Raw genomic sequence first — 14,970 nt, 5'->3', positions numbered from 1 at the left:
TCGATTATGCGAAAATGCACTGAACCTTGCTCTGATACCAATTGAAGTCGCGGAGCGGAGCTTAGATCGACTCACACACACACACACATAGAGATACACAGACAAAGAGCTTACACAGTACGCAGTACGAAGAGAATTCGTTGAAGGGTTATCTCGCAAATCTTATTCTTCACAAAAGTATAAGTGAGTATATACAAAGAGTTAGTGATAAGCGAGTTAGGCTGGCCATACCGTATAAGAGGCCACTTGGGCTTTAATCCCAACATTAAGTAATGCAGCTACCTTCTGCATCTTCTGCATCACTTGTCTCTTGGACTCCTTGAGTCGTTCGAGCTTGGTTCCCTTGAACCGTGCCACTTGTGGCTCCTTGAGTCGTCTGTGAATTCATAAATTTCACAAGTAACTTCGTAAAATTGGTAACATTCGCATTGAGTGCAGAGAGGTTGCTTTCAAGTACGCTTTGGCGATGTTCCAAAGTTTTGATAGAAGCCATATCTACAAGCCCATGATCTCCTAGATCATCATCATCATGCATATTAGTGTCAGCGTGCCCTGATTTTGATCTACGTGCTCAAAATCAAACGTGTGTGTAGGTGGGATATCCTCACTGGCCATGGTAAACACACACTAATGCAAAAAGAGAAAAAAACAACGACAACTTGTACCTTGAGAAATTGAAGTATTTGTGTTTTGTATGCTCCGCGATTTGCATTGCATGCGAACCTCGCCTTGCAAAAATTTGAGCGCTTCACTTGTCGTTCGTTGTAAGAACACCTTTGATGATTCTTCGCAAAAAACTGTCGTTTTTTTAAAGGCTTTTGTTCACTTTGAAGCTACCTCCTTGAGGAAAAAAGAATTTTTGGAGGAAAACTTGACTTCCTCCGGGAAGTGAAAAGGAAGGATGAAGCTACTTTCTTGAAGTTTGAAGCTTTCCCTTTACTTCTAGTTTTCCTTTAAACACAAGTATGATATCTTTTCTTGTTATACACAACAAGGGTCAATAGCTTGATGGTAAAGTGTTGGCCTCTTACCCTCATGGGGTGGGTTCAACCCTCCTTCATGCAAGGGTTAAGTTGGCCTTCCTACGCATGCAACCAACGAAAGCCTTCGAAGCCTCGATGTCGTCGAGTTGTCGATCGAGTTTGCCTTGGTTGCCCGCCTTGGTCGTGCGTTGCGGAGGACGTAGGTGGGGCGGTCGTGGTTGGTTGTCGCTGTCAGCCCGCACGTTGTTCGCACAAAAAAATTGTGCATGTCTTCTTTTTGCTGCACAGCGAAGACGTCGCTGTCTGCGGAACATGGGGGAGAAGCAGCACGTCGTGTGCACATGCAACCCGCTTTTCCTCTTCTCCAAAAATAGCTCGATTACCAGTGAAAGGGCGGTGGTAATGCGTGTGCTAGTCTCCACCCAACTATGCTATCTTATAGCCTCCCCCTAGCGTACACATTGTCCTGCCGTGCCGGTGGCCTTGCCCATAGGACCCATGTCCTTACAGCTAAATTGGAAGAACCTTTTGCATCCTCAATGCAAAGGTTATGACCAAGTTGGGTGAACTTGTGGACAATGGCAAAGGCATAGCATTTGCAAGAGAGGGAAGCATGGAAGCAGACTCATGGAGGCAAGAGGGAACCCCCAACTCCTCGAGACCTTTCATGTTTCCCAAATCTCATTATTGTCGAGCGGATCCATGAGAGAATGGCCAAAGAAAAGGCACGCAGAGAGGACATCACCGACAAAGAATGGGAGTATGCACGAGGTTGTGGACCAAAGATAAATACAATGCTCATATCTATATAGAACTAATATGTAGTACTCATTTTCTTTGATTTTATCTTTGTAATTGATTATATATTGTTTTCTCTTGTATAGTGCCTTTCCTTTAAGTCTTTGTGGTCAAAGGGGTGATACTTTTGTACATGCCACATTGACGAGCTTTGAATCACCATGGATTGTGATGTCATGGAAAACTTTAACACAAATGGTGATGAAGCCAGGTACTGATGGACTATTGAAAGGGTACTAAAGGTCGATTTTAGAACCTTTCATACCTTTATCTCCGAGTGCAAGTGTTTTGGAAATGTGTCTAGATGACATGAGAATGGACTCTACATGGTGGACTCTAGTGCGTATCATACGGGGAGGTATGACAACTTAGTTTTGCCATGCAATTGTGAGCAGGTGAATGTAGACCTTCTATATCCTTATTTGCTTGTAACATAATATCAATGTCACTCGTTTCTCCTTTTTGTTCTATAGGTCACCTATATCCCATCAATCCATCAACCAAAACATTGGTTTGTAGTTCCGTAACACCTCAGGGAAGAACCACTTTTGCCACTAATGAAGTGGATACCGTCTTCGACCCTTTTCCATCTACTACTTTGAATAAAGGTGAGACAAGGGGCAAAGAGATCAATGATTGAATTCCGAGCGATGTCAATCTCAAGGAGGATGATTGCCATGATGATGATGATGAGATGGAAGATGACGAGTTCAAGGATGTTGAAGCTAGTGGATCCACAAATGACAATTAAATTTCTCTCTTTATTGATTTAGGAGCCATGGATTTAGATTTAGATCAAGCTACTTGTAGAGATCTTTTGAAAGACGATTTAAAAACATTTTTTATATTTTCTTCTATGAAAAGTTTTTTTTGTTGTGTCACCCATTCATCGATTTCTCTAATTCTCTTTCTCTCTCTCACTTATTCTCTCCTTCTCTCTCTAATGTTTTCAAGTATGCCTCCTCCCATTTCAAGAGAATGAGGAAGGTTCTTGCAAAAGTGCAGGCCACTTGCTCATTGTTGCAAGATAGAGCTTCAAAAAACTAACATAGATACTACCATCTAGTAAAATATGGGCACACTTCACTCTATCATGATGAAAATTGAAAAATGTGGTCTCGAAAAGGGCACAGAGAAAACAAATCCAAGAATACCCTCAAGCTAAGTATGCTTTGTTGAACGAGGGGCTTTTTGGTTCATCACAAAAGCAGACCATCCTCAAGCTTGGAGGGTGTAGGTAGAAGATGAGGGGTTTCACTTGTAAAACAGGCTTGTCTGTGTTGTGCTATAACAGGATGAATCGGATGCCTCAGTTTGTGAGAGACAATCCAAAACATGCTGGATGGATGTCACGGAGGTTGCTCCTGTGGGCATATGCGAAGTCCAAGGAATTAGTAACCATGCCTTGATAGAAGATGTCATCCATGTTTGGCCTCTCATCTCTGACGGACCACGATGCTTGCGTTACATGGAGGCGCATGCATAACTCTAGGATGGAGCTTCCTCTTCGTAAATTCATGTTTATTCACATAGCCATTGTTTCATGTTTTAATATCATTTTTTTTCATTTTTCTAAAATTTTATATAATGTCCTTTAAATTTCATTCACAAGAAAAATAGAGCGTAATACCAAAATTAGAATGTTTATGTACCTCTAGCCCAGAATTGACATGAACTAATTTTTCATGGTGCATATAGTTGTTCAAACACACTGGTGAAGTTTGGTCAAACTTGGAACTCATTTGCTTAAGTTATGCTCATTTTTTAGTTTATGGCCAAGTTTACGCTAAAACGGATTTTTTGATAGCTGTTTTGACCAAACTCTTGGTACTAAAATGATAAATTCTACTAGCAGATGCCTCACAAATGTGCACAACAGGAATGGAGATCTGCTCCATACAAAATTGTGGACATCTCATCCTCTACATATGAAAAATTGGAGCAAATCCCAACAAACATATTCATTAGAAAGTTCCAAGCAGTACATGGAACTAAAGTGAAAGCAACCATATTCCCCAAAGAGATGTGGACATTACACTAGAAGCCAGAGGTGATGGATAGTGCTAGATGCTTATAGTAGCTAGAGATATTTTTTCGCCTATTGCCATGGGGCACTAACTTCCAAAGAACTCATGAGCATTTAATACCAATGGAGAAGCGCTCTCATTGACAAGGATGGGGAAACTGTGCAAGTCAAGGTCATGAGTGACATCATCTACCAGGCAACTCCACTTGCCGATGGGCCACCACAACAGTCTACTCAAGACAAAATCAATTGATAAGGACAAGGCCTTCATCAAGTAGCAGGGCCATAAACTGATATATAAAGACGATCTACTCAAAGACAGAGCTCCCACTACGACTCATATCACAGCACCTCAAAGTGCAAAAGCCGTCTAGATACACTGACCCACTATTACATTTGGCTGTGGTAATGGTAGTCGGCTTGTCAGAGAGTTGATTCATCAAGTGTGAGCTCATCGACACCTTCATTTTACAGACTTGATTGAAGAAAACTTGAAGAGCACTGAAAAGAGAAAAAGCTACATCAATGTTGGACCCATGCTTACATGTATAGCTTGCTAGGCTTTGGGCATGATTGAAGACCTTCCAGAGACAAAGTACCAATTGGAACTTCTCCACAAATCAAAGCATAGTGTCAGAACAATGGGGAGTGCTTCAAAAACACCAACAAAGAGAGAAGACACGTGGATCTAGCTCTAGAGTACCAACCACAGATAGAAGCAACAGTCTAATATAGATCTCTACAAAGAGACCAAGAGGAAAGAGGGCATCCCATATGAATACCAGACAACAAAAAAGATGAAGAAATAGAGATCCCTCTTATTAGAAAAAAACCACAGTAGGAGGAGCACATTCCACAAGCACAACTGCAATGATCAATGGAAGAAGCTCAAAGGTTGAGAGAGGAATGGCTAGAAGAGAAATATAAATAGGAAAAGAAAGTAGAAAAAGTACAACAAGTTTCCTCCTTCGACTTTGATGATGTGGAATTAGATGCAAAACTCAAGGGGGTCAAAGAAGAAAGAAGATAGGGTGCTAAATCCGGCCTCAAGTTAACTGATGCTGCAAGACACGGGATTCCAAAAGAGCTACAGCATAAAGCAGATCAAAGAGAGAAGGAATCTAGGTGCCAACAAACTACAAATCTTGACTCAATTTTGGATTCCCCTCATAGTCTACAAACACAACACGAGGAGATAGTGCTAGAAACAACAACTACAACAAATGAAGTAGAGGGAACCAGGGAGGCTACCTCTCCCAAAGCACCTTCTCCACCAACTACAAATGTGCCTAAAGACAGACAAGCATCTACACAACCCCTCTCTCAAGTTGAAGTCATAACTAAACAAAAAAATTGGGAGTCTCTGAATGAATAAGAGGCGCAAGATCAACTTGACGCAGAATCGCTAAATGTAGAACAGCAACACACTGCACATGACAAAACTGCAAAAATACATAGATCTCCTCCAATTATTGAAGGGCGTGATGATGCATCAAAGAAAAATAAAGAGTTGATGACAAGAGATGTCCCCTCACTGTAGTCCACAAATGAGACAGTGTCTATGTAGATAGTAAAAAGGTTTGATTGCAGAAAAACGCTAGGCACGATAGAGCTTCAGTTCAATTGTCGCAAGATGGTGACTAGCATTAGAATTAAAGAAGTGGAAGAGGCTAAAGTTGTTCAAAAGAGAAAATAAAGAGATATCACATCCTAACCAGCTAGTGGATAGCTTGCAAAAGGAAAAACAAAAGCTGCAAGCAGATCTCGAGAAGTCCAAGAAGGATGTAGAAAACACTTATAGGGATCTAGAGAAGGAAATCAAGGCAAACAGCCAATTACAAGTGGAGTAGCAAGCTTTAGAAGAGGGTCTAGAAAGGGAGAAGAAAAAGTACTCAAATATCTGTGATTCATATGATGTAGTGAAACACAATCTCTCTATCCTCCTTGCCAATCAAGATGTTGCACTGCCAACATCTACTTCTCAACCCTCAACAACAAGTTCAAATGAAGTTAAAGCACTTAGGGATAAATTAAGTAAGAAAAGCTACAAAGGAAACTATTGGTGGTTGGCATGCTCACAACCAATGCACAGAAGGAGCATTAGATCAAAGAGCTACAGGAGAAAATTGCCAAAGCCAAAGATGATTTGAGTGCCCAAGATAAAATGTACGCTAGAGAGATAAAGGCCAAGACTGCGGATTTGCACGGCACCTCACAAGCACCTGAATATCTACCGGCCACCCAAACCACATACATGGAGTTCGAAAGTGTTGAATAATTGCCCTTAATAGACCTACCCAATATCTCAATCGTGGGAGGCATTCATGATCTAGAAGAAGACCAACAAGAAGTGGATGCTCGAGACGAGCTCAAATAGTGGATAGCAGACATGCCGAAGGGGGTAGCAAAAGAATACATGATATATAAAAAAGTTTTTAAATCTGCAGCACTATTGATACTACAACCTAATGAGCAGACAAAAAACTTCGGCCATGATATGCTAGCACAGGAAACTGCCCTTCATGAAGCAAGAAGCCATCCTATGGAAAAGAAGCTACTTCCAACCTTAGAGCTCAATGCACACGAAGACTATGAAGGGGTAGTTACTACCAAAGAACAGAAGAACATTAGGCAAAATTTGGACTCACAAAGGGGCCCTTTAAGGAGTTTGACTTTACCTCTCTGTACCAAAACGGACGCATGGATAAATTTTTGCAAACAAACTCCAAAGTTTGCGGAGGTTTGACAGTTAGAATGTCCTCTTCAAGCTCTATCTACTGATATATAGCACGCCATGATTCCTCATATTTTAGAAGATTCTTTTTTTGATTCACCTATGATGTGACAACTCTGTCGGAATCAAAAAAAGGTGAATCAAAATATGATTCACCTTTTTTTGATAGGTGATTCCGACAGAGTTGTTCATCAAAATATGATTCACCTTTTTTTGATAGGTGATTCCGACAGAGTTGTTCACCTTTTTTTGATTCCGACAGAGTTGTCACATCATAGGTGAATCAAAAAAAGAATCTTCGAAAATATGAGGAATCTCATGGCGTGCTATATATCAGTAGATAGAGCTTGAAGAGGACATTCTAACTGTCAAACCTCCGCCAACTTTGGAGTTTGTTTGCAAAAATTTATCCATGCGCCCGTTTTGGTAGAGAGAGGTAAAGTCAAACTCCTTAAAGGGCCCCTTTGTGAGTCCAAATTTTGCCTAATGGAACATGTAATATTCATCCTAGAGAGCCAGTCTTTATGGTGAAATAAATGGTTTGACAAGTAGTCTGGCAAGAGGAGACTGTCTACAAAAATGCTCCCCAATACCTTTGGATCGGCCGCGCTTACTGTCCTATCCCGAGAAGGTGGTCCTGGGATACATTTGCATTGTGGAAGAGTAGGAGAAAATTGAAATTGGACTACCCTGTTCTCATGATTGGGTAATCATCTTTTGATTTTAAAACTTGCATTGTTTCCTTGTCTCTTACTCTTTCATCCAAATGTAGGCATTTCAAGTTCTATCGTAGATTGTGACTTCGCATTTGCGCGAGTCTTCTCTTTGGTTTTGAGTGCTTAAACATTGTTTTTTGACATTTTGACCATAGGAGAGTGACATTAGAATTGTTCAAACATATATGTTGCAGTTTTTATGACCTCGTAAATGATGGCTTGTGATTTTGATACCTTGTTAGAATGTTGTCAAATTTTGTAGGTTTGTCTCTTTATGTCCATCATAGCTTCCCTTAAAGATTTGTGGCTATCCGAATCCGTTTAGTCATTGACATGGCGTGATGTCCTAGAGCGGTGAGAAAGGAGATATGCAGATCTTCTGATTAGCGAGTTTGTGATTTTCTTATTGAGTTGATACAATTGTTTGTTAGGTTCACTTCTTGAGGATTGATAACCTCAAAGAGTCTTTCTACCCCATCTGAGTCACTTCTCTCACTATTGACATGAGTATGTTAAATCTAGATAGCTACGTTATAAGTGTCCATCGTGGCGACCTGCTAACAATTTTGTATTGTGAGGTATACTATGGAATCCTAGTTCATGTCTTCCATGGCATGTTTTGATGTGATACTAAGTGAGTCTTAAATGTGGTTATATTTTTTTATTTTTTTGGAGAGAGAGAGAGAGAGAGAGAGAGAGAGAGAGAGAGAGAGAGAGAGAGAGACCTACTAACATCTTTTAACGGCCAAAGTTGGCTAACAAGAAAGATTAACATACACCATTATTTAAGAAAATCAATGAAAAAAGATATAAATTAAGTGCATTTTAGAAGCTGTGAGATGAGGGTGGTGTAAACATAAGTGAAGAGGGAGGGCATTGATGAAAGATGTAACTCTATATGTAGGGGTACAAAAACTATATGATCACACAGTATAATCAACAAGTTCTAAGAAGGGCTGCTCGATTTGTTCCTATTTATCTCTTTATTATCGTGCGCAAATCTCTTAGAGACCCCTTTGATCTACTCTTTGGACTCAAAACCTGTTATGGTCATCAACGAGCTCAAAGAATCATTGCATAATGTAAGAAGACTCCTCTCTAGGTAGAAGCAAAGGGTGCTATAGTAGCTATGTGGAAGAAGTTGGTGAATTATATTTGAAATTCACTAAAGGTAGTAGATGGTTGGAGGAGTGTCTCTCTATCTCTACAATCCTGTGTATCAAGCACCTAGCTATTTGTATCTCTCAACTACCCCATATCTTTGAATATCTATAGGTTGTCATGTGAATAGAGCAATGTATCGAGAGTGTATCAACTTCATATGCTCTCATAAGCTGGGCATTTGCATACAAATTGCTCCTCATCGCTACACCCAGCTATTTGTGTCTTTCAACTACTATATACCTTCGAATGTTTGCAGGTTGTCTTGTGAATAGAGCAATGTATTAGCTTTATTTTCTCTCATAAGCTAGACATCTACATACAAATTGCTCCTAATCTCTCCTCACCCTGCAAGACTACTACTCTGTGTGTGTGTGTGTGTGTGTACACACACACACACACACACACACACACACACACACACACACACACACACACAGAGAGAGAGAGAGAGAGAGAGAGAGAGAGAGAGAGAGAGAGAGAGAGAGAGAGAGTTATCAATGTGCAACTGGTGCAATACCTATGAATGTTAAGATCTTGACAAATGTTTACCTTTTGCAAGGCCTCTATATAAATAACTAGACTTTCCAACATACGTTTGTTTGTATGACTACCTTGCATAGTGTATGTTCTACTACAAGCTTTGGGTAGATGTGTGTGTAGGTGGTGTTGTGTATGCACATTCATTGTTTTTCTTTGTTCACTCATTTGCATGATTGAGAAGGCTTGGTGATATGCATTGTCTCATCTATGTGTTCTATATATCCCATATACATATATAATGGTGAAGACAATTTCGATAAGGGGACATGCTTACATGTAATTAAATCCACCTTTTTAAGCTTGGTTTTACTCTCCTTTTTTTTTCGAGAATTGTCATGTAAGTGGTGTACATTACTTTCTTGAGGGATCCCCATCATCCCCTTTCCACCTATGTATTGTGGCCTACCCACTCTTGGGTCAACAAGGGAAGGTGAGGAGATTCTTAACATCTACACCTCTCCTAGCCCCCCACAATCACGCTAGATGATATTCGCAAAATCATGATGACTTAGAAAATATCTACCTTTGTGTGAGACCATTGTAAATAAAAACATGTTTTCAAACATGCCAAGATCAAGCATTGTGTTGTCATCAAGAGCATATTGATCGCTGCCTAAGTCAAGGATTGGAAGATGGTCAAAGCTTGAGATAGAACGCTTTGGTTCCAAATTGGTTTAAAGATACATTCATGGCTTTGTACATAAGTTCTTTGTTTCTACTATCCTAAGCAGCATCATCGCCGCCGTTCGCCAGCCGCGGTGGGACGGTCCTACTCGTCTAGTGCTAAGAGGTAATGGATTGTTTTTTTGACCAACCCCGAATGCGAATGGTCAAAAAATAGGAAGACCCCAACATCTAAAAAACTATCCAATTCTCATTCATCAAATCTATTACCTTCCCCCGGCTCGAGACGTTTGTTTTGCGGCTTCTGGGTTTGAGAGAAAGGCAGAAGCTGTGAGCATTACATGCGAGCTGATTCGGAGAAGTAGCTAAGTGGAGAGTCAAGCTCAGGTTTTGAAGAGTACTCAGAGAAGGACAACGACTTAGCAGCTACATCGTCTTGCATCGACCCTGGGGACAAGGAGCCCTTCCGCATCACCATCATCGTCATCGTGCGCTCTGCCTCTGTTGCACTCCTCCTTGCACCTCCGAGCTCTATCGGTAGAAGTGGCATGAGTGAGCTCACCACATCTTTCATCAGCGGTCTATAGCTTGGTTCAGACTGTATACATAGTGCGGCTATGGCAGCTACCTGCGACAGCAAAACATACAAGGTGCCCAATGACTAGTCATATTCTTCAGTTATGTTGGATGTAAGGCACATGCACATGCCCGAATGGATGTCAAAGTTAGTCTGATTTCGCACATTGGCCTTGTGCTTGGTGTTGCTCTTATGGGAGAATGTATGTGAACCAAGCATGTTACTTGACAAAATAGAGCATACTACTTGAAACAGCTATCTTGTCAAGTGAATGTGTGGGTCCACCGCGTTTTTCTTACCAGATTGATGGATCCTTGAAGTTGAATTGACGACCTAGTCAGGGAAACTGCTTTGCTGGGGTGCCTTACTTAAACAATTTTCACGTATGTTGTTGTGGAGTGCCCAAAACATAGGCATGCGAAGTTTGGGGGAATGTATAGGTGCATATGTATATAGATACCTGATGTAAATGTTTCAAGTCCAGGGGCTCTTTCTCTAGTTTCAAATCCAGCATGTCCATAAGCTTGGCCCTCTCTTTTAACATGGGGCTAGCCTGAAAATTGCAGCAGGTGTCATTTAATCCAGAAGCATTTCAGCTTAATAGAACACAGAAGGCAGACTTTCTGTTTGCTTACCCATGTGACCAGGGACTGAGATCCTACTGGCATACTTTCATCTATGGGCTTTCGGCCACTAATAAGCTCCAATAGCACAACTCCAAATGCGTAGACATCGCTTTTTTCTGAAAGAATTCCTGGGTGATGAAGCAATTGGGTGGATTAGATCTGACAGTGTGGGTGGAGAGAGAGAGAGAGAGAGAGAGAGAGAGAGAGAGAGAGAGAGAGAGAGAGAGTACCATCTAGCAAATATTCTGGAGCAACATAACCAAAAGTTCCTTGGAGCTCCAGGCTCTTGTCATCTGAAATATCAGAGGTGGGGATTGCCAAGCCAAAATCAGAGACCTGCATCGTTGACAAAGAAACATTATGCCACGTTATTCCTTCAGCACTTACATAATGGTGCAATTCCAGACCTTGGCATTGAAGCTTGCATCGATAAGTATATTGGATGACTTAAAATCCCTGTGAATGATTGGAGGGTTGCACCTTTCATGCAGATGCTCAAGGCCTCTGGTCAAATAAATCTCTTAGAACAAGGGTAAGAGAGCTCTCAATGTCAGATAAATATTTGAAAGGAATAAGCTTGTTGTACCTTGCAGCATCAAGTGCGATTTTCATTCGTAAATCCCAATTCAATCCTGCACCTTGAGATGGGCCTGGAAAACGTAACAATCACATGACTAGTAATGTCTGACAGATTTACATGGTGACAAATCCTTATCTCATAAGCATCACTCCGTATTCGCACCTATAAGATGAGCCATTCTAGAAAAATTCCTTCAATTTGGCTTACTGGATGGACATAATAAGTCTCATGTAACTTTTTTTATGGGTCTTGCAAGAGCTGATGTTGCAGGTCTACAACAGATGGACTACCCCATCCTGCTTGCAGTGCAGAAAGAAACCATGGACGCTAGTAGGTTACATGGTTTACCTTGCTCACTCACGTTTTGACTGAGCTGGCAGCTTAGGCAGTAGATGCCCACAGATTATGGTAACATCAAGTTACCTCGTGTGTGAAGCGGGGTCTGTGTTAACAAACAGACAGTGCATGTGCGCCAGGCATCATGTGCGTGGGACAGGGAGTAGACATGTAAACATATAGTCATCAAAAGTATGCATCTCAGGACAAGTTAGATTGTAGTCGAGGTCGTAAACCCATGTGTTAAAATCCTTGAGCTACCTAGCATCACTCTTTCAAAGAATTCAGCAATTCATGATCTAGGAAAAGCTTCCTTGGCAGAAGACCCCTTTGTTGTCTGTTTTTGCCCCAGGAAGAGGGGGATGTCATGTGTATTTATATGTAAAATGATCAGGGATCAATGAAAATTTTACTGACCGTGGAGTTGATCTTCAAGGGAACCATTGAGCATCAGTTCATACACTAATAAATGATTATTGTGCTGCTCATTCTGAATGCTGTACCCAAGAAGGGCCACAAGATTTGGGTGTCTGATTTTGCTCATCAATTCAATCTCTCTCTGACAGAGCCGACAAATGAAAGTGAGTACTCCTTAGTGAGCCATCAGCAATAAATGAGTTTTGCAATGCTACCTGGAATCCATGTTGAACCCGTGGGCCTACTGCTGGGTAATTCTTGAGCAGCTTCACAGCTGCAAAGAGGTTCTCATCAAAGCGAGCCTTATAGATGCATCCTGATCCTCCTCTGCCCAGCAAGTTGTTGGTGCTGAAGTTATTTGTAGCAGCCTTCAGGAGTGCATATTCCAGAGCATTTGCTGAAGTGTCCGATCTGCTTGCTCTCCTGATCACAAGACGTAGTGAGCTGAATGCTCTTGACCAGCTTTGCTGATCTGTGCTGCCATCCACAATTCAAACAAGATATTAGCTTATGAATATGTAACCAGGTTTCAATTGCTTCATGATTCTACTTGGACCTTCAGTTGGATTGGACTTTGGGTGAGCTTTTTTGGCTTCCACAAGGGGATTGGCAGCCGGTTTTTGCATAAGCCGGTAGAGCAGCAAACAGAGAAGGATGGAGCCCAGTGCCAAGGTTGCGACGACAATGCCCACAACGGCCTGCTTCTGGAGATGTTTACCGGTTTCGCCACCATCAGCTCCACCTTTGTAGTTGCCATAGTTTCAAACAAAAAAGGAATTCAGGAAATTGAAGAGAGAACATGGATGGGTTTAGGTATTCATAATTGAGAGCACGTCTACCTTGTTGAGAAGGGGAGGCGGCGAGGAGCTGGTGAGTGTCGATTGTCTGCAGTAGTCGACCTTGGCTTCGAGAGGAGGCGAAGGCCAACACGTTTTGGATGAGGAATAGAGTGAGGAACATCAACCATACAGTTGAAATGGTGGGATTGTCCCTCATGGTGGGAGACGCGTAGGTATAGCCAGAGCTATGTGCTACAGCATGGTAATAGGAGCATCATTTATGGTTGCAATATTCCTCTCTCTAAAAGGGGGTGCAATGATTGTCCAAGAGCAGAGTGCGATTTCATACGAGGAAAGGCATTCGTGGGTTTCATCCATGTGCTCTCAATTGAGGATGTGCAGCTCATTGATGGGCTTGAACCAAAAGTGGCATGAGTGATTGGTAGCAGGTAAGCTCTCACTACTTCTCAGCGTCCCGTATTCGGCTTGAACGTGTGCGTGCCTGAGAGAGAGAGAGAGAGAATCCTGTCGCATTGTGGGCTTGCTCTGCTTTGATCGCCCATCAAATCAGATGTTTTTAGCGCACAAAGGGGGGGTGCTCGTGCGATGGAGCCATTGTCGGAAGAAGACCCCCCATCGGATATAATGGGCGACCCATCAGCGGCATGGCCAAGTTCTTTTGAGAGAGAGAGAGAGAGAGAGTAAAACTGTTGCTCCTTTTTCCTTTGTTTTTGGGGTTAAGGCCTGGATGGATCATGGGCTCAAATTCCGCTCAACCAAGCTGTTGAATTGAGATTCACATTTTTAAATGCAACTTCATTGAAACGGGCATGCACATGGTGTGATTCACTTGTGTGCATTTCCAATTTGCATTGTAACCTTTTAGAGATGCAGCTGCCCCAAAGTGCTTGCAAATGGGCTTGTCAACAGCGGGAGGCTTCACCTTGTAACTATGTAGACTAGTACTTAGGCACCATTGGTGGCACCTTTCTCTCTATCACTCAAGTGTGGTAGATTGGTTATGCCGTTTCCCTCTTGAATAACAGGTCTGGAGTTCAACTCGGTTAGATCTTTAAGGTCTCTTGGGATAGTTTCCTACGACATTAAAACTCTCTTATTCTTCTTCTTGTCTTTCTTTGGGCTTCCCATTGGCTCAGTGTACGTTGGTCGGATGAAGGAGAGGTTGCCATGTGGATTAGGATTGCCGAAGTCCCTCCCCCCTTTATATATGGTATAGATGTACCATGTAAGACATTAAAACTCTCTTATTCTTCTTCTTGTCTTTCTTTGGGCTTCCCATTGGCTCAGTGTACGTTGGTCGGATGAAGGAGAGGTTGCCATGTGGATTAGGATTGCCGAAGTCCCTCCCCCCTTTATATATGGTATAGATGTACCATGTAAGTTCATCGGAAGGGGTTTTCAAAATTCTAAGAAGTTCCAAAGGGCTTTAAAAATCCAAATTCTCGGTTGAATGCACACTATCAAAATTGTGGATCCGTCTGGTTTTGTTCTAACTAGAGAGAAAAGGGGCATGCTTGGAACTCTCTCGGTTTAGTTTAAAATTTCAAGGATTGAAACTTGCACAATTTTACCGATTTCCTCCTTGGACAGCTTGAAATCTAGTCGGAATTTTACAATTTAGCCGCTCAAAAATTCACTAAACCTTGGGGTTTTGGCCTTTAAAGGCCTTAGTATTCATATGGATCAAGGTCGTTCAAGTTTTGTTGTTTGACATGTGTCCCTTTTGAGCCTTAAGAGTCTTTAAGAGAATTGAAATGAAAGAAATTATGTCCTTTCAAATGATTCTTTCACAAAAGTTGAATGGAAAGTTGCATTCAACTCTTGTTTGGAGGGGATGTTACAAATGATTTGAAGTTTGAAAATAATAATCTTTTAGAAACTTTTGAAATTCTTTTTCTACCACAATTTATTTCAAACTTAATAAGTAAACTAAATTTCACAAAAGTCTGGGACATTGCATATAAACCGCTCCTCTAGTTTGTGGAAATTCCCAAAATACCCCTCGAATTTCAAAAATTTCCAAATTACTCTTGTATCTATTTTGCGTCG

The 14,970-nt window shown here is 41.5% G+C and overlaps 1 protein-coding gene across 1 annotated transcript; it reads right to left on the bottom strand.

Moving 5' to 3' along the window:
* Positions 1–9,604: 9,604 nt before the first annotated feature.
* On the bottom strand, positions 9,605–13,240 carry LOC147448347 (putative receptor-like protein kinase At1g80640). The gene is made up of 10 exons (XM_086520991.1): positions 12,961–13,240; positions 12,678–12,863; positions 12,337–12,593; positions 12,122–12,263; positions 11,375–11,438; positions 11,196–11,292; positions 11,019–11,124; positions 10,798–10,916; positions 10,623–10,715; positions 9,605–10,213 (listed from the first exon to the last, which is right to left on the bottom strand). Exons 1-10 carry the CDS (start codon positions 13,115–13,117, stop codon positions 9,923–9,925), a joined length of 1,512 nt encoding a protein of 503 aa, XP_086377117.1. The 5' UTR covers positions 13,118–13,240; the 3' UTR covers positions 9,605–9,922.
* Positions 13,241–14,970: the final 1,730 nt, after the last annotated feature.

Source organism: Adiantum capillus-veneris, chromosome 10 (assembly GCF_014529385.1).
Source record: "Adiantum capillus-veneris isolate H3 chromosome 10, ASM1452938v2, whole genome shotgun sequence".
NCBI classification, from domain to species: domain Eukaryota; kingdom Viridiplantae; phylum Streptophyta; class Polypodiopsida; order Polypodiales; family Pteridaceae; genus Adiantum; species Adiantum capillus-veneris.
The sequence above is the reverse complement of the archived record's forward strand: the minus strand, read 5'-3'. Positions and strand labels throughout refer to the sequence as shown.